Genomic DNA, 27,411 nt, shown 5'->3' with positions numbered 1-27,411 from the left:
GCCTTGATCAGGGTGCTGGTAGGGGACTAGAAAGATGCGGATCGTTCTGAGTGATATTTAGACAAAGAGTCAGCAGAACTTGGCAAACGATAGAATGTGAACATGAAGGATGACTTTCATGTATCAGGATTCCATACAAGAGACATCACTAGCTACCTCTCCAAGTCTCAATGTCTTTATATAATGTGGGTTATTATATATGTCCCTCATAGAGCTGCTGTGAGGTTAAACGAGTTATTACATGTAAAGCATTAACCCAGTGCCTGATGTACAGCAAGCCCTCAGAAATAATAATGATTATTTGCTCTTATAAGATAGTGTTGGTACTGAGTCTACAGGTAGAATTTCAGGGACATATAGGATTCCCTCCCTTGAGTTACAAACTGTTATTTTTAAAATATAATTATAGATGAGAGCGTCACACCTTCATGACCTGTCCTGTGCATAGCTCCATCCCAGCATTTCTCATTTTGAACTGTAAGAGCTAACACACATCTAGGTGGCTCAGCCCTCCCTAAAGTGGGAACTTCTTGAGGTCTTATTGCTCCTTTAACCCACAGAGCTTAGGAGGGTATACTTGGAAATGAATGCATGACAGAATTTAATCAGAATTTTTGTCTCTGGATGAATAGCAAATAGTTGAGTGTGGAGAACTAGAGTTTTGATCCAAGGTTGGGAGAAGAGAAGGAGTGGGCTGAGATGGTCCTGGACAGGATATAAGGAAAGCTGGGAGAGGAGAACCCATGGAAGGAAGGAGCTGAAGAGACATGTCACCGGCACCCACTCTGTTGATTAGGGTTGGGCCTTTGATCAATTAATGACCACAGAGGGAAGAGAACAAAGAGAGGAGAGTATCCCAGAACCAGGGATTAGCATTAGGGACTGAAAAGTACCCTTTGGGTTTGTCTATAAGAAATCAGCAAAAAGAACAGTTTCTGTGGAATGACGGGCAGAAGAACCAAATGGCAGTGGGCTGTGGGTAGACCCGGAGGAGGGGAACAGAATCCGGGAGTGTGAGCTGGATTGCCCAGATACCTGGAGTCATGATCATCATCACCCTTTGAAATGAGTGCTTCAGATAATCAATAATTTGTGCGACACTCTTGATTTGTAATTTAATTCAACATTTTAACATTTCTCTTCCAAGGAGATAAACCTGCTTAAAGCCCCTGCTTTTATAGAAAGCTACATCGCATATAAATAAATAAAATGTAAGTACTATCGCTGGTTAAGGGGCCGTGGATTTATGCATAAAGACTAAGCAATTAGCAATTTTCTACTGAGTAACCCTTGCCGAGTTGAGGCACATAACACACTATCCCAGCAGCATGAATATTAGGGAGACATCGGCATCATTTGTCTACCCAGTAGTGCCCCAATTAAGAGCATCTTGCAGCATTTCCCCAGATTTGTGGTGTTCACTGGGCCTTGTAGCTCAATGTATTTCACTTACTGCCTTGAGACACGTGTTCCAGCTTGTTGGGAATCATTTAAGGGCTTGATAATTCTTCCTTCCTCTGTTGACATGTGGATAAATCCATTCTCATTTTCAGGCACTTCGTCTCCAATTTTAATAACGGAAGAGGCTTTGTCAAGAGAGACTTCGTGTTTGTTTACTTAGAGGCATATTCATATTTCTTCTTATTACTTGCATTATGGTTTCCCAGCAGTGGAAGCCTTCAAAAGTAAACATGCATAATAACCTCGCTTGATGAAGAACTCAAGTGAATCTAATCAATTACGATGACACCAACTTGAGAAACTGTTGGGGTTGCTAACGTGAGAATAATTTAACTCTTTTCACAATGTAATTAATAAGCATTAATTGAGTTTCTGGTTATACCTAAGGCACTAAAATGCCAAGGTGGTATGGATTTCAAAGGAGAGGCTCTGTGTTCCCTCCCCTCGGAAATGTATTGTCTAGCCCTGATTGAAAGAGCTTGCCAATGATAGACTCACTGTGGCCAGCAGGGGGAGGACTGGGGTCAGCGTGATCTTCGGCATCTACTCAGCCAAAGATGCCACTTTTTTATTTGCCCTCTCGAATTCCCTGTTGTACCCATCCTCTATCATGGTTTTGCACATCTCAAATCCTCTAAGCAATTTTGAAAGCAAAGCTACCCTCCTGCATCTTGAGCACAGCATTTAAAGACTGCACAAATGCTGTTGAATAGTCATAAAAGTGGTTAACATGTATAGAAGTTTAGTATGCACGACGCTACAATATTCATGTCACCTCAGGAGAGGAAGTAAGAACCCGTATTAGGACAAAGCATCAGACATAATGTCTTAAAGATATTTTGATGGGAAAAACAGAAATTCAAGATAATTTAAAGTTGGGGGAGGGGAGAAATGGGCATTTATTTGCAGGTTATTGAAAGAGCCTATGAAAACCAAAGGCAGGAGTTGAATCTAGGTCTCCAGAGGTACCATTAACCGGAAAGCGATTTGGAACACAAGCAAGCAATCTCTCTTCCCTTGTTCCCTTATTTCTGTTTCTCTTCATTCTTGTGGTTCCCTCTCTACTGATGTTTCTGCTGATTAGCATGCATATGGCACCATGTGACCACACCACAGTGCCAGCCTCAAGCCCCAGGTTCGCATCACTCCATTCAAGCAAAAAGCACAGACTGAGAGTGTCACCTTGGTCCCAAATCTGTATTCCAGATAGGAAAGATACCCTAATTATCCCTGATTGGATCAGGTGCTCACACTTGGTCTAATCAGTGGGCCAGGATGCCAGTGTCACCTTACAGACATGGCAGCTTGTGGTCCATGCCTATTGGATGAAGGCAGGCACTTCTCAGAGAAGAGTGTGGGCTCAGCAGGCACTCCAAACTGTCTGCTAAACGGGGATAAGAATTGATAATTACAGAATCAATAGAACTTGGTGATCAGTTGAATGTGTGCATGAGAGAAAAGGAGAAATTGGAGATGACTCCTAGGGTTCTACAGTGGTGGACAACAAGGGTCCAAGATGGTAACCCTTCCATCGGGAAACCCCGAAGCAGAGGACAATGAGGGAGTGAAGGGGCCTGTAGACGAACAGGATGAGGAAAAGACCTCTCACGTTCAGAATAACATAACCCATCAAAGGTTTTAGCTGAGTGGTGAGCTGGGACACATGGCTGTATAAACTCCCTTCTCCTCGCTTCCACAGTTCCCCTGGGCTCCCGCATTCTACCTCTGCTGCATGACTAGCACCACCCAGCCTGGGATGCGAAGATTTTTCTCTGCAAATTGCTTGGAGTGTAGCCATAATTAAGATAGAAGAAACCTCCTCCTCCCCTACCCGACCCAGTCCCCATCAGTTTCTCTAAGAGGGCAAAAAGTGTGTTTATTCTGCTCATTATTGTACCCCCAAGCCTAGCATGGGCAATTACAGATGGGTAATAAATGTATACTGAATGAGAATAACTAAACATTCTCAACAAGCTATTTATAACATACCTGGGGAGAAAGACGACTGCAGAGAATACAACCAGCATAAAATAGCTACTTTCCAAACAAAAGATTTTATTCTTAAAATAATTAAATGCTCTAGACTTAAAAGTAGGGTGGCCAACTTATCCCAGCTAGTCTGGGACTCTTCCAGTTTGAGCACTGAAAGTCCCACGTCCTGGGAAATGCTTCAGTCCCTAGCCAGCCAGTTGGTCACCCAGGCAGGTGTCACTTCTCACATGGCAGGCATTAACTTATTTCCTATCAAGTAGAAGCTACGTTTTGACCAACATGACTCTTCCTGGGCCAAGGTAAAAAGCTCGTATCTCAACTCTTCCTTCTACTTAAGGCCTTCCCCACTCCTTGTCTTTACCTTGTTTACTAGGTAACTGAGATACATTTAATGCTGGAAATTGTACCGTGTAATGCAAATGTGAGAATGGTGGTTTACATGGCATTCAGATCCCAAAAGAATAAATACCAGAATAGAATAGGAGGAATTCTTTGGCTGTACGGCAAACTGAATGACAACACACACGAGTATCTAAGGCCTCTCTCTGGGTCCAACTTTCTGATAGCAATGTTCTCTGAGAACTTTGGGAATAATGGATACAAGTAATCAGGACTTTGTAGTTATTGAAAAGGCATACCATTACTGCCGATTTGTAAATGTCATTCCAAGTCCTCGGTTTTCTTACAAGCGGGTGTCCTTGTGTCCCTATTTGCTTGGGGCAGTCTTGGATTATATCTGTTGACCAAGTTTAATTATTAAAATTAATATTTTATTATTACTTCCTAATAATTTATTATTATTAATTATTACTATGTCCTGGTATAAAAAATATACACATAGGTTTGGGTGATAGATAATATGGCCATCATACTAACGAGCGTAGCTGTGACTCCCAGAGCCCAGTCTTTCCGGTACAAATTGACACACCAAACTCTGGGAGCCCAAATGTGAAGAACTCACAGCGATGTGCAGACGACCCTTGTGCCTGACCTCCTCCCCTTCTCTCCAACATCCCAGCCCCTGTTCTCTTTCCTCTCCTGCTTCCTATAGATATTTGCTAACAGATAAAAGTCACAATAGGTCTCAGCATCTTTTGACAAAAATGCACCAAAATGCCAGTCTCAGATTTAATTTCCTCTCCATATGTAAATTAACTTTTCGTTTGGAAAGAGCTACCTTTAATTCTATGTTTCTCTATCATGATTAAAATACACCTGTTTATTTTGCTGGCAAGGTTAATTTGTTTACTTCTTTTGGGAGTTTGGGCTCTTTCATTTTCTATTTTAAGATGTTGATATGACTGGACTGTGATAAGATACTATTCTATAAAGTTCTGAAGCCATGTGTGCAACTTGAAACTGAAGGGGCCCAGAGGACAGCTGGGGCATTGGGTTAACGGATGCAGGAGGCTGAGGGGGAAGGAAGCTTCTATCCTTCCTTTGCTTGGGTGGGTCATCTCCTGGGCTCACTTTCCTGCCTCCAGACAGTTGCCAGTCCTCTGTACTCTTGGTCCATGAAGTGTCCTCCTCTCTGGTGCTGCTTCCGACACATTCTTTTCCTTGTAGACCTTTAAATATGCGAAGCCATCCAGACTAGGAAAGAGATTTACACATCTGTGTGCTCTGTCTTGATGTGATCTTTTTATCCTTGGGTGTTAATAATAAGAACTACTTTTAAAAAAATCTGTTTTTATGAAAACGCATGCACATGCCACAAATTAAAATAGACCAGAAAGCTAAGAAGTGAAAGGTAACTGTCTCCTCCCCCACCCATATCCTGTTCCCATTCCCCAGATAGATACCTGTTCCTTAGGTATCTTTTCAGGAAGTGTGTACACACACACACACACACACGCACACGCATGTACACACGTTTATGGAGATCTTCTATATCCAAAATACACTTCCTGAGCTCTTCTGTCTACTGAGTACAAGCCACCAGGAAGCCACACAGAGTGAGGGGGGAGGATTCAGTCCAATTTCCTCACAAATACAGACTTGCAGCTTGTCTCCCTGACTACGGCTTCTCCCTGTTCCAACCCACCCTGAGTATGCTGCCAGAGCCATTTTCCTAAAATACTGCTTCCCTCACGTTCTCGCCCTGTCTGTGATGTTTCCTGTAGCGTATTCCTAAATTTCTCTGCCTAGCTTTCTAAGCTTTCCTTTATCTTGCTCCCTTCTATCTATTCCGATGTTGATTATTATCATTCCATATCGTAAATCTGAATCCTCACGTGCAGAGAGGTCGGTTTTGTTTTTTTCTCCTGAGACATGTCACCACCCTCAGTCCCATTTCTGGGTTTTTGCTCATTGCTTCCCATGCATACTTATCTTCTCTCTACCTCAGGAAATGTCCCTATAGATTAAGATTAGTCCTTGTGTTGTGTTGGGGAGGAAACTGAACCTAGGGGGAGTTAAGCGATTTCTTAAAAGTCACATTCTTATTTTCTGGCAGATATAGAACTGACTCAGTAGCCTGGACCACTAGTCTTTGCTGTCAAGCACACTTCTTAGATCCCAGAGGTGTTACCGCTGGACACACCCAAAGCGCCACAAAGAAAAGAGTAGATTAAGGGCAGCGAAATACATTACCTTATAGGGTTTGTTCATTGTCAGCCTGTGCGAGAAACACAAAGTGATTAATTTCTTCCGGAGTGGGGGTAGACCATGGTGTTGATCAGTCCTCAACAGCATCACCAGAGCTGAGCAAACTTGGCAAGTCCTTCTCCACCTTCTCATCTGAAAAATGGGGCACATAATACCTGCCGTGCCACCTTGAGTGGAGAGGAAAAAGCCCGAGACTTTTTTGTCCAATTACAGAGAATGACCCCTTATTTTGGATCATGAAGGCCCAGATTCTATTTCTTCTCCTTGTTGTCAAATGTCAAGTGTGAAGATCAAAGATAAAATTAGTCAAGTGTTTGGTACAGCGTGAAGACGCCATGAATTTAGACCTGATGATTTGCCTGGCCACCAGCCCCTCCAAGACCCGCCCTTGCCTCGCCTGAGCTGATGAATGCCTCCACCTGTACCTGCTCGGTGCCTTCAGCACGCAGCCGGCTTCCCACCTCCAACCTGTGCTTCCTGCTGCTTCCCAGACATCCCCCAGCCAGTAGTTGTACATCCCATCTGCTCCCAGACACTCATCTCTGCGGGATACTCACCCTTTTACTCCCGTACTCTCTCATGCTGAACATTAGCCCAAATGACTTCCCCCCGTTGTCACCATACTCCGGCCACAGTGGTCCCCCTCCCTGGATGCACCTGGATCCCTGCAAGCCCTTCCTCTGCTCCTGTCAAGGTGCCTGGTATTCACAACTGGACGTTTCTCAGTCTGGCCCATTTTACCACCTGCCAAGGTCAGGACTGTGGTTCAGGGTTGCATTATGACTTTCGGGGGCCCTAGGCACTCTTGTCTTTGTGGGCTTCTTCCCCTCAGGGGCCTGGGGGCTTTGACTGTGGGTGGGGTTGGTCCACTCTAAGGAAGAAGAAAGGAAAAGCCTTGGGGAAGGCAGGAGAAAGAGAAGTTGTCCCTGGCCCTCTTCAGACTTTTCTAATGTTGGAACTTCCCTCGGCTGTTTTCCAGGTCAGCAGGGTCGCTCAGCCAACACTCAATGAGAGATAATTAGGAGACTTGCTTACCCTGATGAATAGTCTTCTGGTAGTTACAGGCAAGGACGGAGGTTAATGAGGATTTACCCTCGAGATGAAGGCTGAGTTCTACATTAAAATCTCTAAGTAAATGCTACATTTCCCCTTCCTTCTCTGCGTGACTGGGCTGCATGGGCATCTGAATTTCAGCTACTTGGAGATGTAAAGTCAGATTCACAGTGTGATCTAGCATCAAGACACCTACATATCTTAATCCCCAAATTATTCAATAATGTAACATAAATACTGACTGAGTATTGTTCTAGTACTCAGAATTAGTCAACATTAGACCTTAATATGACCGATTACAATTCAACCCTGTTATGTAGGACATTATATTTCCATCATAGTCCAGTCCTGGATCCGTTCCCAGTTTCCAGTCACTGGATTTCATTACTATGATTGGATTTTAGAGTAGCTGATTATAATCCATCAAATCAAATACAATAACAGAACTATCCCTGAGGTCAGAACTGGTCATGCAAAAGCTCATCACAGGTAGTCAGATAATGAAGGACAAGATCATAGTGGTGCCACAACGAGGAAATAAAAATTAGGCCTAAGCATTAGAGATAATTGGATGATGCATTTAGTAGGATCAGCACTGTAAATAGTTACTTAAAATACAGCAATTATTTTTAATTAATTTTTTTTTTTTTTTTGGCCAAACGGTTTTCCCCATAGAAATGCAATGGCAGCCAAAACGACAAGAGTAAGGAAGATTCTCATCCCCCTGGGCTAGTAGACAATGGAGTTTGCTTTTTTGAACTCAGGCCAAGTGGAAGCAGTGTGATTAGAATATTTGGCAAGGAGTCTTGGGTTCAAATCCTCTGACCAGGATCCTCTCCAGGGGTATAATCTGAGCAAATCCCTGCACTTTCCTGAGCCGTGATGTCCTCATCTGTCAAACAGGATGATGACCCTTGCTCTGCCTGCCTTCCTCCATGGAGGCCCCACTGCAATAGTAAATGTGAAAAATAAATACCGAACATTATTATGTGGTCTAGGAAGGAAAACTAGAATTGCTGGGTGTCAGGGAGAAAAGTGTGCTTGTAGAGATAAACACAAAGCAGCATTCCCAAGCTAAATGTAAATGACTTTTATGTTAGGACACATAAACAATCTATTTCCTGTAACTACCACACTGAATATAGTGTTACTCCAATCTTGATCAATAGTATAGAAAAAAGACTGGAAAGAAATGCTTCGGGTAGTGGCTATCTCTGTGTTGTTCCATTATGGGTGATTTTTTTTTTTTAATTTTGTTTATTTACTTTTTTTAGTACTCTCTACATACAACATGGGGCTTGAACTTATAACCCTGAGATCAAGAGTCACATGCTCTTCCGAATGAGCCAGCCAGGCGCCCCATGGGTGATTTCTTTTTTTTAATTTTCTCTATACATTTCTCTACGTTTTCATATTTCCTCCAATACACACATGTTGCCCTTTTGGTTGTTGTTGTTGCCTTTATATTAGAAAAGACATTTATTCTTCCAAAAATATGAAATCATGTAGGCAAACCTCCTGAGGTTACAGATGGGAAAACCAAGGCCCAAAGAGATGAAGCCCTTGCTTTCCACCTTTTTACTAGCAGAGCCAGGACTAAAATCCAGGTAGCCCAACTCAAACCCATTGCTGTTTACATTTCCCTCTCTGCAATTACTCATGAGTGCAAAACATGTTCAAATTAGAAAATGAGTTCTTCTACTTGAGCTTCAAACACATCCCTATTAGGGACTGGGCCTCAGGTAGGTAAGGGTTTCTAAAACTTCTCCCCAAATTTTCAGGGGCCATAAAAGAAGGGGTTAATCATGAGGCAGGGGATGAACCTAATCCTTCAGAGAAAAATTGGAGGAAAAAAGCCAAGCATATAAGATAGAGGAAGCATGCTGTAATGGAAGAGCTCTGATTTAGGAGATGGGTGATCTAATTTCTAGAATCATTATTCTAATGACTGCCACTAATTAGCTATGTGACTATAGACAACACTCTTAATCTCTTTTCTCAGTTTTTTTTCTAAAAAAAAATAAAAGTGGAAATCTGTGTCAGCTAATACCCATTTTCTTTCAAGTGATAACATTTGATTTAAAATACAGTGCATTTGGGCGCCTGGGTGGCTCAGTTGGTTGAGCGGCTGCCTTCGGCTCAGGTCATGATCCTGGAGTCCCGGGATCGAGTCCCGCATCGGGCTCCCTGCTTGGCGGGGAGTCTGCTTCTCCCTCTGGCCCTCTTCCCTCTCGTGCTCTCTGTCTCTCATTCTCTCTCTCTCAAATAAATAAATAAAATCTTTAGAAAAAATAAATAAAAAAAATAAAAATAAAATACAGTGCATTTATTTACCTTAAACACAAAAAAATGTATGCAAAATAGGTACTTTTCACAAATAAGTCTCTTTTCACAGACATAACACAAAGCAAAATCCGTTTTTGTAAAAAGAGATCAAAATAATAAATATGAAGGAAAACTCAGTATTTTAAATGCAAACAACAAGTAGAAGCAAATGCAAAATCAGTTTGACGGGAATACAAAAATCTTCCCGGGCAGTTTTAGTGGTGGATTGGTTGTAATTAGGGGAACAAGGAAGGGAGCCCAGCAAAGACTAGGAAAGCAAGAAGGTAGTGTGCCACAAAATTCTTTGCAGAGACAAACATGGTGGAAGGAAGGGCAAATGTTGCCCAGCTTCACTAGGCATGGTTCCCAAGTCCTATTGCCCACCTCTGGGAAGAGTGTCTGGTGGGGGCTCCAATGAGGCCTCCTAAATTTCTGATTCCTGTGTTGGGGTGGTGGTGGTGATGGAGTTGGCATTACCCACCTGTGCTATTGTTGCATAGGGGTTTCGCTGGCTCATCCCAAGCCATTGATTCAGATTGTCCCTCTCCCAGCCAAATCCTCTTCCCTCTCCTCCTCTCCCCTCCCCTCTCCTTCTCTCCCCTCCCCTCTCCTCCCCTCCCCTCCTCTCCTCTCCTCCCCTCCCCTCCCCTCTCCTCTCCTTCTCTCCCCTCTCCTCCCCTCCCCTCCCCTCTACTCCCCTCTCCTTCTCTCCCCTCCCCTCTCCTCTCCTCTCCTCTCCTCTCCTTCTCTCCCCTCTCCTCCCCTCCCCTCTCCTCCCCTCCCCTCCTCTCTTCTCCTCCCCTCCCCTCCCTTCCCCTCTCCTCTCCTCTCCTCTCCTCCATCTACTTGATGAGCTGTGACTTGGAACTTCCATGAACTTCTGGTAAGACTCACTTTCCCTTAAAAGTAGGTTTCTTTTCTTTTCTTGTTTTTTTTTTTTTTTTTTTTTTTTTTTTAAGTGAGGGAGAGAAGGGGCGGGAAGGGGCAGAGGTAGAGGGAGAGAGAGACTCTTGAGCAGGCTCCACACCCAGCAGGAGTCTGACAGGGGGCTCAATCTCTCATCTCAGGACCCTGAGATCATGACCTGAGTAGAAATCAAGCACCTAATGCTTAACCAACTGAGCCACCCAGGTGCCCCTAAAAGTATGTTTCTTACTCATCTTCCCTGGCTATCTGTCTCAGTTGGGAGAGAACCGGAGAAGCATCTAAGTGAGGCCAAGAGAAGCTGTCTCGGGTGTTATAAGATTTCATTTTGCCCAAAGCTTCTCATTGGCTGATCACGTTGTGAAGGGCTGTTTTGCTTAGGGGCAAAGGAAGTGAGGAGACTGAGAACAGAAAAATGCTCTGTGGGGGGAAATAATATGGAGCAGTTATGCTGTTTGGCAAAAATAATCCATATTTCTCTCCTCTCTCCTCCCCCCAATTCTTCCATGGAATTCTCACAGCAGGCTTTTATCCCAAAACTAAAACTAAGGTCTAAAAAACCCTGAAAGACAGACATGACCACTAACCTAATTTTCACTTAGTTGTAACCAGACCTTTCTGAGTGAAGTATTCTGGAGGAGAGCCGGGGGTGTGAGGTACCAGGACAGCCACCCAGGACCTGGGACTGTGAGTGGGAGGTAAGTGTTGGGCATGAGAAGAGTGGCTTGTAAGGTGTTGACCGGTAACTTTCTTGCAGCAAAATGGTCTGTGATGTTCCCAGCCTCTGCTGGCTCAAATGTCTCTTGTTCCTAGAGTCAGTGTGTCATCTTTGGGATGAGCTTTCACAATTTTACCTACTTCAACAGTTTCCTATATTGGTGACTCCAAGTCACCAGGCAGAATTAGCAGAAAGGAGGTCATATGCATCCATATGAAAGTGTCCAATGTATCTTTTGTGCGTGTACCATGGTTATAATCCTCTTTTGCTCCACAGAGAAGAAATGCTGGATTCATGATGGCCAACACACGTTATGTTGCAGCTGAGGTTAAAGGGAGTGCAAATGATGGCAAAGTAATTGTTGAGACAACAGATGGAAAGGTAAAGGAATCTTTATTTCCTCTCTGGGATAACTACGTTCTCTATTTAATCAAATAATTAAATATGTCCTTTCTCTGAAAGTTTAATTAAAAACCTGGGATATGTGATGTCACTGATAGATATATTTTTGGAAATGTCATGCATCTTTGAGAAGCTCTTCCACTTCTTATCAAAGATTAAACGACACTGAGTAAATCAGAGTAACACAGTTGCCAGGGATAAAGATCATTGACTCTAGAACTCACAGTTTCCGCTTCTTTCGTCAACGTTTCAAGTTTTGTTGTTTTTTTTAAAGGTGTCCCTTGCAGTGAATAGTGACCTAAAGAACTCTGAAGTAGGTTGTGTTTGGATTAAGAAAGAGGGATAATTTGGGGGTGCCTGGAATCACCCAAATGGCTCAGTCAGTTAAGCATCTGACTCTTGATTTTGGCTCAGGTCATGATCTCAGGGTTGCGGGATCAAGCCCCGGACTCCGTACTCGGTGGGGAGTCTGCTTGAGATTCTCTCTCCCTCTCTCTGGCCCTCTCCCTGCTCATGCTCTCTCTCTCAAATAAATAGATAAATCTTAAAAAAAGAGAGAGGGATAGTTTGAGAATAGCACAGTGCCAGAGAAGCCAAGAGATGGGGGATGGTCAGTAATGCCAAATGCTAGAGAAAGAGATTAAGGTCTTGGAGAAAGCCTCAGCATTTCAGAATTAGGAGGTCACTTATGACCTTGGGAAGAGGTTTAGGGCAGGTGTTGAGCATAAGCTAGTCTGTAAGGGGTCGTGGAGGTCATGTGCAGTAAGGCTGGAATGGCCTGCAACTCCTTTTCCCTGTCACCCAGGCCTCTAAGGCAGCAGGGTAACACTGGGCAAGGAGTCCACCCACAGGACCCTCCCCTGAATCACTGACCTCAGGTTGCCTGCCAGCCCTGTGGTGCTGAGCTGGGCCCTATTTCTGGCCTGACTCGGCTGAACAGTTCCTCGTAGGTTTTATAGATGATTGCAGCCCATATTCATGTCTAATCGCCCTCTGGTTTTGCCTCAACGACATAGCAAACAGAATCATTACCAAGAAGGTTTGTCTTCTTCATGCCCTTATTGTCATATTCAGACAATTTATAATCTAAAGCATTGCTATTTGAGTTGTAAAGCTCTGGAGGCCACTTATAAATTATCACTTATGGTGTCTTAATATGCCTCTTTGACAGTATCTGGACATAAAAAAAAAAATTCCCAGTTAGGTAGACTTTATGTAACTAATGGAATTAAGAGAAGAACTTGGTCCTTATTAGCAGGAACTTGCCTAGGTAGGCAAGAAAAAATTCAGAATGCCCTAAATAAGGAAACAGATGGGCCCTAAAGTTAGCCTTGGGACAATCTCTTATTAAAAGAGAAAGCAGATCTGAATGCCTCTTTCCCATCATTGGTTATGCCAACTTTTAAAGAACAACTTTATTGAGCTATAATTTACATACCATATAGTTCACCTCTTTAAAGTGTGCAGTTCAATAGTTTTCGTGGTGTTTAAATGTGGTGTCTATCTGATTGGGTTGGGGCCCCCAAATGTGGGGCGACGATCGGGTGTGGGTAGTGACAAGAATTCACCTGAAGCAGAATGAAGAGAGAGAAGTTTATTGACTATAATGCAAGGGAGCAGTGGGTGGGACAGAAGAGAGGCTGTCTGCAGAAGCAGGGGTGAGGGCTGTTGTTAGAGGGAAGGTGAGGAGGTATGGGGACGTACGGAATTCTCCCTGTTTTGGTAACTGTGCCTCATTGTAAGTAGCCCATTGGTTAGTCAGGGCCTCTGGATGTCTTGAGGTTGATCCCCCAATGGGCCGGTCTGTATTCAGCTAGGTAGTCACTGTGGGCCCTCTCCACAGTCCATCGCTCAAGGCTGTTTGCCTAAAAGTGGCCTCTACAGTTTTTAGTATATTTAAAGAATTATGCAACCATCACTGCAATTTAATTTTTAGAATATTTTCATTATCCCAAGAAGAAATCTTGTACCCATTAGCAGTCACTCACCCGCCCTTCCCTCTGATCTAGGTTATTTCCCTATAGATTTGCCTATCTGGCATTCTGGATAAATGGGATCATACAACATATGATCTTTTGTGTCTGGCTTCTTTCACTTAGTACAATGTTTTGGCGTTCATTCATGTTGTAGCATGTATCAGTACTTCATTCCTTTGTACAGCTGAATAATATTCCATAGTATTGGATGCACTGCATTTGTTCATTCACTCACCAGTTGAGAGACATTTGGGTTCACATGTTTTGGCTATTAGGAATAATGCTCGCATGAACATGCATGCGTAAGTTTTCGCGTGGACGTATTAACTTCTAGTTAATAGTAGAATTGCTGGGTCACATGTTAACTTCTATGTCTAGCATTTTGAGGAACTGCCAAAATGTCTTCTAAAATGGCTGCATCATTTTATATTCCTGCCAGCAATATGTAAGGGTTATAATTTCTCTATATCCTTACCAATGCTTATTATTATCTTTTAGATTATAGCCATTCTAGTGGGTGTGAAGTGGTATTTTAATGTGATTTTTATTTGTATTTCCCTAATGACTAATGATATTGAGCATCTTTTTACATGCTTATTGACCATTTGTGTTATCTTTGGAGAAATGTCTAATCAAACCCTTTGCCCATTTTTAATTGGCTTATTGCTTTTTTTGTTGTATTTGGAAAGTTCTTTATATATTCTGGATACAAGTCCCTTATCAGCTATCTGATTTGCAGAGATTTTCTCCCAGTGTTGTCTCCCCCTCCTTTTTTTTTTTTTTTTACGATTTTATTTATTTGAGAGAGAGTGAGCACGAGCCAGGGAGGGGAGCAGAGGGAGAGTGAGAGGGAGAAGCAGACTCCCCACTGAGCAGGGAGCCCAATGCAGGGCTCGATCCCAGGACCCTGAGATCATGACTTGAGCTGAAGGCAGTTGCTCAATTGACTGAGTCACCCAGGTGTCCCATCTTTTCACTTTCTTAATGGAGTCCAACCGTATTTTATCAGGTCTCCAAATGAGAGGCTTTCTTGTTTGAGCACATGTTCCAAAACTTCTGTCTTTTCAACAGTATTCAAGGTGATTTGTAAATATATTATGATTATAATCATGATTTTCAAAAGAAATCGTAAGAAGAAGAGCATGAAGGCAATAAGTTAATGATGTAGAAAGAAGAGTCTAATGGAGTTTGCTTTGTTCTGTTTGTCCTTCCACCATATATTGATGGTCCCATCCCCCCACGCCCACCCTCTATCTCCCTAGCTCCAGGCTTCCTCCTCTGATGTTAGAAAGTAACTACACTTTCAGGATGCCTGGGTGGCTTGGTTGGTTAAGCATCTGCCCTCAGCTTAGGTCATGATCCCAGGGTCTTGGGATCGAGTGTCACATCGGGCTCCTTGCTCAGCACGGAGTCTGCTTCTCCCTCTTCCACTCCCCCTGCTTGTGCTCTTTCTCTAACAAATAAATAAATAAATTTTTTTAAAAAAAATTTAGAAGTAACTACACTTTCAATCACCACATGAATAGTCTTTGTAACGTTAACAGAGACAATGAAGCCGGTAGGTGTAGAGTAATACTTATGGAAGAAAGTAGGCAAGGAAAGAAGAGAGAAAAACAGAATCAGAGCTAAGGGGAGGTATTTAAAGACATAAGACACCTGATTAAGTTCTAACAGAAAAGGAATCCTGGACATACGGAAATTAAAGGGACTCAAAAGAAAAGTGATTACTGTTTGAACAATGACAAAGCAGATTGTGGGTAAGAATTTGATCAAGAATATGGAGAATGTGAGGGCACCTGGCTGGCTCAGTTGGTTAAGTGTTTGACTCTTGATTTCGGCTCAGGTCATGATCTCAGGGTTGTGAAATCAAGCCCCGCCATGGGCTCTGTGCTGGATATGGAGTCTGCTTAGGATTCTCCCTCTCCCTCTGCTCCCACTCCCTCTCGCTCTCTCTCTCTCTCAAAAAAGAATATGGAGAATGTGAGAGCTTTGGAAGAAGAAGCCATCACCAATTGGAATTAAATGGAGCCATCAGTTGATATCAATGTTTATTAAACATGGAAAAGGGCTATAGGAAATGGTGTTAGGAAATTTTGAGAACAACTCTAAACAACTGTTTGGTAGCAATGCAGCCATATTAATCAAGAGATCAATATTTATTGAGTACCTACCATGCCCATCACATTATAATAGATGCTTTAGTAACTATAAAAGAAAACACCATCAAAACTCCTTCAGGTGTTTATAATCGAGCTGAGAAATAGTCTGACATTGTTAATTATTGAAACATACACAAAAGCTTGTGTCAAGATGGTACAGATTGTTTATATGGTAAAAGATTTTTTAAAAATGAGCTAAGGTAGTTGAGGAAGGATTGAGGAAGAGGAGAGGTCTTGAACAAAGTCTGGAAGGATTCATCTGCCTCCTTGATCCTTCACTCCAGATTCCTTCTTCTAAACCTCCTAAGCATCAAGAGAGGTGCCAAATCATATGAGGTATGATGTGTGTGCTCTCAGAGGCAACCAGAGTCAATGAGGAACCATAGGACTAGAGTTCTGCAAGATAGAATATTTTGATTCAACAAAAACTTTTTAAAAACTTCATCTTCAGGCAAGGTGCGAGAATGTGCAGGAGAAACACCTGTCTCTTTCATTAGGATTGGTTAAACTTCTGGTCCCATCCTCTCATGAGGCATCTTTTTCTTGGATCTTTGAAGGTTCTTTCCATTGCATGGCAAAATGAAGGAACATAATAGGGAAATACATATTATATTTTTTTCTCCTCTCTGCAGAGTCTGAGTGTCAAAGAGGTTGAAGTCCAGCAGATGAATCCCACAAAGTTTGAAATGATTGAAGACCTAGCAATGCTGACTCATCTCAATGAAGCATCCGTGCTGCATACCCTGAAGAGGCGCTGTGCCCATTGGATGACCTATGTATGTATATATGCTTTACTGCTGAAATGTCATGCTGGCACTCATATTGGCAAAGTCTCAGCCCTCTCTTGGATAATAGCTTACTTTGAATTTAAGCAGACTCACATGGGGATAATCCTTGAGGAATGCCCACTGGGAAGGGACCTCGCATTTCCCCAATTTTATTTTGTCAACATCCATAACCCTTTCCCTAGGTTGTCAAGCTAAAGTAAAGGGATGAGGCTTGGAGGCTGATAGATCGGTGTCCAAATGCTAGTTTTGTCACTGACTAGTTGTTAAGTTTCTTAACTTCTTGAAGTCACCTTATCTGTAGAGTGGGATAAGAATGCTTGGCTCTCCAAGGTAGCCTGGAGGATGAAATCAGAGAATGTAAAGCACATAGTGCAGTGCCTGTCACCCTGTTTGTACTCAGTAGAAGGAATGATTGTTTTCATTATCATTACACTGGTGATGGTTGCTTAGATTCTTTGATTTACTCAGAACCTATTCAACAGCAGCCCTGAATAGATTGGGCCAAAATGGTAGCATTTGAGCTCCATTGCTATGGAAGCTATGGCATGCAGCCAAATTGCTCCTTGGCACTCTGATTTACATGACTATATTAGTTTCCCTTGGATGCGCTAACAAAATTACCCCAAACCAGTTGGCTTAACAACAGAAGTTTATTCTATCACAGTTCTAGAAGCCAGAAGTCCAAAATCAAATCAAATCAACAGGGTCCTACTCCTGCTGGAGTCTCTAGGGCAGAATCCTTTCTTACCCCTTCCAGCTTCTAGTGGCTGTTGGCATTCCTTGTGGTTGTACCACCCCAATCTCTGCCTCTGCCTTCACATCCCTTTCCTTCTGTGGGTCCATATCCTCTCCTCTCTGTATGTCTTACAAAGATACCAGCTGGATTTAAGGCCCACCCACATATCATTCTTGAGACCCTTGACTTAATTACACCTGCAAAGATCCTTTTTCCAAATAAGATTGCATTCACAGGTTCCAAGGATTGGACCTGAGTGTATCTTTTTTGGGGGCCACAATTCAACCATTATAGTGACTGAGTGACCCAAATGAGCTATTATTCCCTCTCAGTGCCTTAAAAATTGGGTTCCCAATCTTGCTGAAACACAAGCCACCTTCTGGCCTCAAATGCCCAATAGCTGCTCAGCCGGCTATTGGCATCCTCCCTGTCTTCAAAAGGTGTATGTGTCAGACATGTTAGTAGTTAGCAGGTCTCCCTGGGGAGGGGTAACCTCAGGTCCCGCAGTTCCTCTAACCTGGTTCTGTCTCTTCCTGTTATAGTCCCTTCTCTGTGAGAATCCGAAAGCTCTCCTCTTTTTAGTTCCCTTATGAGTAAATATTTCAGCAAATGTTATCTGGCAGTGAGAGAGCTGACAGACCTGGAAGTGCTTCTAACCTGCTTTCTGAAATCTCCTCTGATTTTTCCTGAGACATATTCAGGTCTCTTCTGTGTGAGCATAAACCCTTACAAGTGGCTCCTCGTGTATCAGAAAGAAGTCATGGCTGCCTACAAAGGGAAGAGGCGATCAGAAGCTCCCCCTCACATCTTTGCTGTGGCCGATAATGCCTTTCAGGATATGCTTCACAGTAAGTGGCTGCCCTACAAAATGAAAGGTAAAAATATCTGATCTACTTTTTCTCCGTGTCACTAAGAGGTAGGTAGGCATTGTGAGCAGAGCATGGCCTTTACAGTTCCCTAATCACTTGAAGCCTCCGTTTCTTTGGGATGAAATCTGGGCAAAATAGAGCCTGTCTCCTAGGGTTTTGGAGATGATTAGCTCACACGTCAAATTAAGTGAGATAATGCATTGAAAGTGCTCGGCCCAGTGGCTGGCCCAGAGTAAGCCCCCTGTAGATGGCAGCTTTTATTACACAAAGCGCCTGCTAGAGTTTCAGGCACAAAGAAGTTTCTCTGTAGCTATTGTAACACCGTGCTTCTTAAAAGGCTTAAAATGGCAAAAATGTCAACCATTAGTCAGTTATCATTTGTATTTGGAGCAAGAAAATAGGCCTGAGATTTATATGTTCTTAGGACTGACATTCATAGGGGCAAGGGAAAAAAAAAAAACTCTTTCTACTCTGTACTATTTAAATGGTATTCTTTTTTTTATCCAACTGAGAGCAAATCCTTTTCCTTGTGTCTGACTTCAAACTGCAACCAAGGAAATTTTGAATAAGTTTGCCAATACGTAGATGCTCTGGCAGAAGAATGTTCTGACATTTTCTTTTCTTTTGTAGATGGGGAGAATCAGTCTGTACTTTTGACGTAAGTGTTTGCCTTGCCTCTTCTTTCTGGCTAGCGGTGAGAGTTTCAGTGGAAACAGACACCTACATTTCACTGGGAATAAAACATAAATTCACTATCTTTGAATTGTTTGCTCTTTAGATACAGAATACCTTCTAGGCAAGAATAAGATACTCAGGAAATTGTCATAACACTTTAGTCAGTGATTACTCCAAATATGGTTCTAGGTAGGCTGCTTCTACCATCTTAGTAGATCTTTTAGAACTCATAGTGCACAAGCTGATCTTAGTCATCTTCTTGATGGAGAACTCCCTGTTGAAATAATCGTTTTCAAAGGTCTGTGGACTGGCTAATTGGGCAGAGAGACAGAAAGTTCAATGGGTATGACCACGGAACAGATAACCTGCTGTTATCTGGGCAGCCACATTGCTGCAGACCAAGGTACATTAAGTAGTAGGAACTAAAAGATGGTGAGACTTGGAGAGAAAAGGAAGGAAAAGACTTCAGTGATCTCGTATTGTATCTAATTTTGATGGGAAGAACACTGGCTGACCAGATGAACTGTCAGCATTGTGGCGGGGGGAGGGGGGAGGCTAAGATTCAAAAGGCCAGTGAAATGCTAAAGTTCTTGGTCTTCCTGTGCAATGGTGGTGTCACCTTGTGTGTTGGGCTCTCCATTGGCTTTAGTCATCTCAAGAATATTAACGGTCTCAGAATCTTAGCGCTAGAAGGATACTTAGTGTTCAGCCCTTACAGAGAAGATCGACTGTTTCCTGGAGTTTCATACAGACAAAGGCAGGCCTTGATCCTATGATGCTTTGGATGATAAGGTTAGCACCACTGTGTTCTTCTCACAACACAAAGTTAACTGGTTATCAAAGGTAAAAGGGAAGTCTAAAACCCAACTTCCTGGTGGATTGATTGGTAGGCCCTCCTCTCAGGGAGAGGGTTGGACCCAACCATGTGGTAGCCTTAATATGTGAAAATCCCTCGAACATTTGGTAATGAGGAGACCTGTCTTTAATTAATAGAGGAGCTCTTCAGCTTTTTGTTAACAGGACACATGAAGAACAGGCTTCCAGTTTTTATAAAATCTTTAATCTTTCTGTACTGAGTTTTGATTTTTGTTTAAAAATCAAATAGTTTTTGAGGTAGTCCTTCCCCTTCTCCCAACCGATTAAATATCTACATTTCTTTAATCAAGTTTCCTCTCAAGTTTTCCGTTTTTCCATAAAACTTTTCCTTATTGTCTTAGCCTATATGGTTAAAATTATTTAACTTTTCACTGCATTTACAATCCAAACCAGTTAACTATATCACTGAATTTCTAATCACAGAGGAGAATCTGGTGCTGGAAAGACTGTGAACACCAAACATATTATCCAGTATTTTGCCACCGTAGCAACCATGGGTGAATCTAGGGAAAAGCCGGTACATGTCTCGATATCTTGGCAGAAAAGGTGAGGTGGTCCTATCCACTGATCATGGAGGCTCTGCCTTGACAACTTTTGGGGAGAAAAGAGGAGACAAGAGCCGTAGAACAATTAGAAAATTATAGAAAAGTTTTTCCCATCTTTTGCCTCTTGAGAGGATCAACAAATGCTTCAAACCAATAAACCCCAAACATGAAATTATGTACTTTGTTTCCGATTTGCTTCCAGGGCTATTTAGCCTGATCTTTGTTGATTGGACCCTCTGAGAATTACACTTAAGATCCAAGCCATCTTCCCTAAAGGCTAGAGTCATCAGTGTCTTGAATGGCCACTTTTGATATTTCTGAAACCCTTTAGCTACTGTGAGATGTCAGACTCCCACAGATACACACCAGTAGAAGTCTTCTTCCTTCACCACAAACTCCTGGATCAAATCCCAGATGCCTGATGGGCATAACCTCAACTTTAATCACATTCCAGGTTCTACTTATCCTCCCTCTCTATTTAATGACTTTTATCTTTGGCGATTTTTAATTTAGCTTACTTTGTTTAGCTCCCTTAACAGGTTGATGGGTTTCATAATAATTTGAGAGTAACTAGACCCTGAGAATTGGTATGCAAAATAAAATTAGGTAATGCTGAGTGGGACGCAAAATCAATAAGTTATTGAGCTGTTAGAGCCTCTCATCTTTGTATGTCTGGCATTGTTATTTTGCTGTTTCAATTCAATCCTGGATGCTTCCTGTTGCTTTTGCAAAGTAAGAAGTATATCAAAATAGCAAACTGGTCCATTTTCAAACCATGAAATTTCTTTCCCAACCACCACATTCCTGAATTTGATTGATTTCTTTAGGTATCACTGAACTCTATTGTTCACTGGGTATTATTTCATTTTTGTGTACATTTTAGGTTGTTCGGTGTGTGTTTGTTTGGTCTAGCCACTGGGCCTCATGATAATACATAATACATAACACTTCTATGAAAAACTTTGCTCATATAGCCCTTTTACTTATTTAAAGGATAGTAGACCCATACTATGTAGAAGGGTTATAGTATTTGTACATTTATAATTTTTTTTGAGAACGAAAGAGTGTGTGTGTGTGTGTGTGTGTGTGTGTACGTACGAGTGCACGAGAGTGGTGGGGGACAGAGGGAGAGGGAGAGAGACAATCTTAAGCAGGCTCCACATTCAATGCACAGCCCGAAGCAGGGCTCAATCTCACAACCTGAACCAAAATCAAGAGTGGGATACTTAACCAACTGAGCCACCCAGGTACCCCTAAATTTATAAATTCTTGAATGCTATATACTATAATCCCTTCCATAAAATGGATCTTTGATGCTGAGTGGAAAACGACATAGCCATGTTGCAATGGGGATGCTGAGTGCTCAATCAGACTTACTCTGTGGAGGTGACCTGCTGAGCACACATGATTCAAATTCAAAATGAAACCATCACTGACTCACTGCTTGGCATGGACCACTAGCTTACTTAGGAATTGTAACAAAGAAAAATATAATTTAATAATGCCAAGAATCTGCTGTGTTATCTTAGGATAAATTTCCAGGTGTAAGAATTAGAGGGGAAGAGAGGGAGATTAACAATGGGGAAAATATAAGGAATAAAATTTTTCTGGAAATAGGTAGGCTATGGTACTGATTGATTGATTGTAGATATCTAGTTCCTTTCCCCACTTAGGCCAATTCCAACCAAAAGAGAAGCACTGAAATAAATGAGCTCCCACATATATTCATGGGGGCATTGTAAGACAGTTTCTCACTCATCTATTTTTCTAAGTTCTCATTCCAAAGTAACATTGTATAAACAAATTTGGAAACAGCTTTTGGATCCTATTTATCAAAGCAAGAATGGAGTCCAGCCTAGGGTTGGAGGGCTTACCACCTTATAGAATTTTCCCGAAAACTTTATCTGCTGTATTTCTCTTACCTATACCCCAGGGAACTTTAGAAGATCAAATCAAGCAAGTGCATCCTATTTTGGAAGCATTTGGAAATGCCAGAACTCTGAGGAAATGACAACTCTCATTTTGTAAGTAACATGATTGAGCAGTACATCAGTCTTTCATTTTTAAGCAAATGGCAAAATTCACGTCTGAGCACATAGGTGTAAAAAAATTTCTTGAGCATCAAAGAGGTCTAATATTGTTAGATACCTCGAAAAAGAAAGAGATCAGTTTCATTATTGAGAAATTAAAACTACATATAAATATGCACCAGAAAAGCTTCTATTGTTTGGTCAATTTCAGGAAGACAATATTTAATAGTTCCAAATTCCTTTCCACTCCCAGTAGGGAAGCTCACCCAGCAAATTCTAAGAATGCTTTATATTGTATTACATTTTATAGATTTGAAAGTACTTTCTCCTTCATAATTTCCTATACTCCTTATAATCAGTCAATTTAGTAAGCACTTCCTAGTTCACTTAGTACAATTATTATTTCTACTCTTGCTTCTGGCTCCCCTACCTCTGCATATTTTCCACTGGGGATTTTTTTTTTTTTACTGGGAGAAATCATTTTTAAAAAATAGCTTTTGCTAACTTGCAGTCCCAGGACAGAAGAAGAATTTGAATTTCAAAACTTAGTTTCACAAACCCATTTTATGACAAAAATGAGTGGCAGGGAGCCACTCTATTTACAATTTTACAAGGAAATTTGCAGAAGGCTTCCTGTTTGAATCTTTGGGCACAATTAAATAACAGCCTCATGCTGATGTGGCTGGTTTCCATCCAGGGCATTAGCGCTGCCTTGCCTTCTCTTATATCTGCTTGCGAGGTCTGGCTGCATAGTAGGTGCTAATATTCGTCCATAAAGTGGCTAGATTTGGGATTGGTTAGAATGTGAAGGGATTTTCTGCTGACATATGAAAAAAAGAAAGCTGAAAAAAGAGGGAAAAGGGAAGGAATGGAGGGAAGGGGGGAAAAGAAGATAAAAGAAAGGAAAAAGTAGAAGACAAGGAAGAAAGGAAAGAACGGCAAGTGGAAAGAAAAATAAAGGGGGTCCAAAAAATCCAGGAATCCAGGTTAAATTATTTCACTTAATACTGTGCATATATGCATGTGTATAAACGCACGTATATGTGTACTTACACATGTGTGTCTGTGTGTATGGTTCCCATCACCCTACATTTGTTAACTTAAAGGCTCAATCCCCCTGACTGTCACCACTCTCCTTCCCTTGCCTCGCTGTAGTCCCGCTCTGCCTCCTTCCTTGCACGGGTGACCGCCACCAGCCTGTCATCTGCCTGGCACCATCTTCCTCATCCTGCAAGCCCCAGGTGCCGCTGACGGCCTCCTTAGCCACACCTGGCTTCTGACGTGGGCTCTGTCTCCTTGGGCCGCCTTTCTGCCCCACTAGATCCTGTCTTATGGCTTTTCATGAGAAGAAAGGAAGGGAGCCCCATCTGTTATTTATGCCGAAGTAGTGTTTTAAAGCATAAATCTGATCACATCATTCCTCTGCTTAAAACCTCCCACTGTCTCCTGAGCGCACATAAAATTCAATCCTACCCCTTCCTGTGGCTAGTAGGGCTTACTTGATAGGGTGCCTGGTGCCTGTCTACCTCTCAGACTCTGTTTTCTGCCCCTTTTGCCCACTGAACTCCTGCACAACTGGTTTTTCTTTAGGATTCAAGAATCGCCAAATGTTCCTGTGTTAATGCCATTGCATTAGCCGCTTACACCTAGAATCTAGAAGAGTAGGGACCACACCGATTTTTCTCATGTGATACGTCCAGGGCCTAGTAGGTTTCCTGGATGGTAGTAGGTGCTCAACGAATGTTTGCTGAATAAATGAAAGAATATGAGCAGGTATTATTTTTTTCTCATTTTTAAAGTAAGATCATTGAGGCCCAGAGAGATTCAATTGTACACACAAGAACACACAGCTAGAAGTCGGCAGGTCTGAGACCAGAATCCAGGACCACTGCTAGTCCTGGTGATCATTCTGGCTTCCTCCTAGCATGAACTGGTGCCATCTCAGGCCCACGTTGCATTTTTCTTTTAACTTTAATCACTTTGGGAGTAATGTGTATAATAAAGCCATTGCAACTGTTTGGAATGTTTCAGTAGGAGACTGTGTTTTATGTCCACCCAGGGCAAATTCGTCAGGATGCACTTTTGTGCCAGAGGAAAGCTGTCATCTGTAGACATCGATATTTGTAAGTAGCCACTGCACTATTTGATAACTTTTCTTTTAAGTTTTGCAGGAACACCTAAGTATGAAGCTTTATCCTTTTCTCATCCTGCAGATTTGCTTGAAAAATCCTGAGTGATTTTCCAGCAGCCCGGAGAGAGGAACAACCACATATTCTATCAAAATCTGTCTGGAAAACAAGAACTTCATGGTAAGTGTATTATTCTGGAGCTGAGGGACGTTCTAAAACAAGAGACAGAAGTCAGATTCTCGGACCTGGAAAAGTGTAGTTTAATAAGTCTCTTGAGAACTCAGTTTATTCATCCTAAAAGGTAAACAATTATTAAACCAATTATAAAACCAATGTTCTATTAATTTTATATTGCTAGAGAGTAAATGTTTTTCCAATTTGGTAGTGCTTGGTGTTTGGAAGTGGGTAGGATGCCCAGAAGGTATAAATGAATGAGTGTGTGTGTGTGTGTGTGTGTGTGTGAGTGTGAATGTGTGTAAAAACATTAGATAATTTAAGGCCTTCAGTGATTAGAAGATTAGAACCACATGGGTGGCATAGACAAGAGGCCAGAAGTGGGAGTCACCGCCATGGTGTTTAGTGGTCAATGGGAGTTGTATAAAGAAGGGAGGTTTTGGGAGGGGGAATGAAGGATGGGAAGGGGATTTAACCAGAGTAATGAGCGGAGCGTATTTCCTCTGGGAGGAACAGTGGGTTACAGTGGCAGGAAAAGGCAGGACAAGATCAGGGAGCAGAGAGATCAGGTTGACTGGAGGAAAGGATTTGCATCGAGGAATAGTAGAGATTTTATCCTGATGGTTTCTGAACTCAAGGAATTGGGCGGCAGGTGTGTGTGCATGTGTTATAGGGGTAGGGTAATAGGAGGTCATGATTTGCTGAGGGCAGCAACAGTTAAGCTACTGTGGTGGGCAGGATGGAAGGAAGGCAGAGATCCTAGAGGGAAGGGACTATAGTAGTCCTGGTATGAGATGACAAGGCGTTGTGTAAGGTTGTGTCTGTGGGAATGGGAGAAAGGGGATGGATTCATAGAAGAATAGATAAGTCTTAGCAAGGACCGAATGTAGGGATGAAGGAGAGTGATGAGTCAAAAATATTCCCAAGTTTTATGATTTGACCAGGATAAATGGAATGCCATGAAGAGAAATAGAAAAGTGACTTGTGGGGTAAGAGAATGAACTTCATGGAGTCACTCAATATTTATTGTGTGACTGCTGTGTGTGGACCAGTCACTGCTTTTTTAAGCGTGGGGGTTGGAAAATAAATAAGACAGACAGCTCCCTGCCCTCATGAGCTTACATTCTAGTATGAGAGACAAGAAATAACAAGTAAACAAAGACATATATAATTTTAGAGAATAGTAGGTCTACAAAAAAAGAAAAGCAGGGTGAGAAGACAGTGAATTTGGGCTTGGTAGGATAGTAGGTGGTTATATTTTAGATAGAATGGTTGGGCAAGACCTCTCTGAGAAGGCAATATTTTTGCAGACACCTGAATGAGTAAGCAAGTGAGCAGGCGAGATTTCCAGGAATAAAGCTCCAGGAAGAGGGAACAGTGAGTGCAAAGGCCCTGAGGCAGGAAGGCATTTGGTTTATTCTTGAAATAGCAAAATGGCCACTGAAATTGGTGGAGAGAAGAAGGTAATGTAGGGGGGAGGTGGGCAGGGTCAGATCAAGCAGCACCTTGCAGCCTAAGGCAGAGTATGGGAAGTCTTTCAAAGGGGGGAATGACAAGCTGATTAGATTGCAAACGTCTTGCGTATGAAGTAAACCACTGAGGACAAAGATGCTCCCACAGGAGTGGTGGGATGAGAGCAAAGATCCAGGTGAGCAAATTAATGGGGAATGATTCCCCCCAGCCTCTCATGCTAGATTAAATATGTCAATCATACACTTAGCGGTGTTACACGCCTTCTTCAAAGTGCTTTCACCGAATGAGGCAAGCTCTGCGAACTGGACAATGATTTTTGTCAGGTGCAATTGGTGATATGAACTCAGCAGCCATTCTTGTTCCCACTTTCCCTCCTAACCTGGAACAGATTTTTTTTTTTTTTTGGATCTTCCTTTGACTAGCTCTGCCACATCTAAAGTTCTTAGCACACATTTCTCTGCTGTGCAAGCCATCTGACACATCAGGTCCAATGTGGGTATCAGCAGGGACTGTAAAATTTGGGGGAGCATCTCTGTTTACTAATAGAACTGTCTTAAGGCTCTGGGCTGCTGTGGAAAATGCAGGCTTATCTTGAGTTCATTGATCTTCTTGTCTTTGGGGGCTGCAGAGATTGATTACTGTACGAAGACTGACATCTGGTGGTCCAAATTGGGTATTGTCAGTCCACCTGCTCTCAACACCACGGGTCACATTCTTTGGGACATTTTAGAATTTGAACTCTTTTTTATCCACGTTTGCCGAAAGAGAGCTTCAGAGTGTCCTGAGGATTGTTACGAGAGAGAGCACGCCTTAGCAACGTAAGGATTATGTCCAAGTTTCCTAAAACAGAAGCGCTTGTCAGTACTACAAAAGAACCAGGTATGGAAAATCAGCCGGGAGGCTGGCCACCCACAGAAGGAGCCAAGGAATGGGGTGATGTGTTATCCCAGAGCCAGCCCCCAACTAGTCTCTACAGGGTCTGGAACATCCCTCCTCCCCTTTCAGTTTAGGCTGACCCTTCTTCAAGGCATGGCTAAAACCCCCTTCCTCAGTCCCCTCAGACGTGAGTCCTCGAAATTCTTGTTCTTAATGCCAACTGGATAGCTCGGTCCTGCATATACCTTCCTATTTTTCTTCTCTTCTTTGTCTATTTTTTTTTTCTGTTTATTTATTGTACCCATTCTTGCTATTCAACAGGTTTATGAACTCTAGTGTGAGGGGTCACGAAATGCGTCCTTGTCTCTTGAAATCTTTGACATTTTGCCTACTGCCCTGGGTACTCACTTTAGTACATGACAGTAACAAATAGTGGTGGTTGCCAAGAGGTGCACCCGACCTGTCTACTAGAGGCCTGAAGACCTCTGGGGAAAGAAATTGTCGGCATCTGGACCTCCTATTCTGGAGCATATTGAGTTGTACTCCCTTGACCCATTAGGTCTCTCTTGAACTGGTCTCCTATTTTTACTCCCTCCCTCCCCACTGGTTGTTAGGAGGAACAA

The 27,411-nt window shown here is 42.4% G+C and overlaps 1 protein-coding gene across 1 annotated transcript in view; it reads left to right on the top strand.

Moving 5' to 3' along the window:
- The first annotated feature begins 8,785 nt into the window (after nucleotides 1–8,785).
- MYH15 (myosin heavy chain 15) overlaps nucleotides 8,786–27,411 on the top strand; it is a 148,120-nt gene continuing 129,494 nt past the window's right edge. Inside the window, 11 exon segments of the mRNA XM_028110549.2 lie at nucleotides 8,786–8,855; nucleotides 11,357–11,391; nucleotides 11,393–11,461; nucleotides 16,250–16,393; nucleotides 17,833–17,989; nucleotides 18,641–18,668; nucleotides 19,985–20,078; nucleotides 22,040–22,111; nucleotides 22,113–22,130; nucleotides 24,196–24,259; nucleotides 24,350–24,445. Of these exon segments, the coding sequence (XP_027966350.2) occupies nucleotides 8,786–8,855; nucleotides 11,357–11,391; nucleotides 11,393–11,461; nucleotides 16,250–16,393; nucleotides 17,833–17,989; nucleotides 18,641–18,668; nucleotides 19,985–20,078; nucleotides 22,040–22,111; nucleotides 22,113–22,130; nucleotides 24,196–24,259; nucleotides 24,350–24,445 (847 nt within the window).

The sequence above is a fragment of the Eumetopias jubatus genome, unplaced genomic scaffold (assembly GCF_037043125.1).
Source record: "Eumetopias jubatus isolate StellerSeaLion01/CBP00866 unplaced genomic scaffold, mEumJub1_p1.0 scaffold_1, whole genome shotgun sequence".
In the NCBI taxonomy this organism is placed as follows: domain Eukaryota; kingdom Metazoa; phylum Chordata; class Mammalia; order Carnivora; family Otariidae; genus Eumetopias; species Eumetopias jubatus.
Note: the sequence above shows the minus strand (reverse complement) of the source record. Positions and strands in the feature narration are given on the sequence as shown.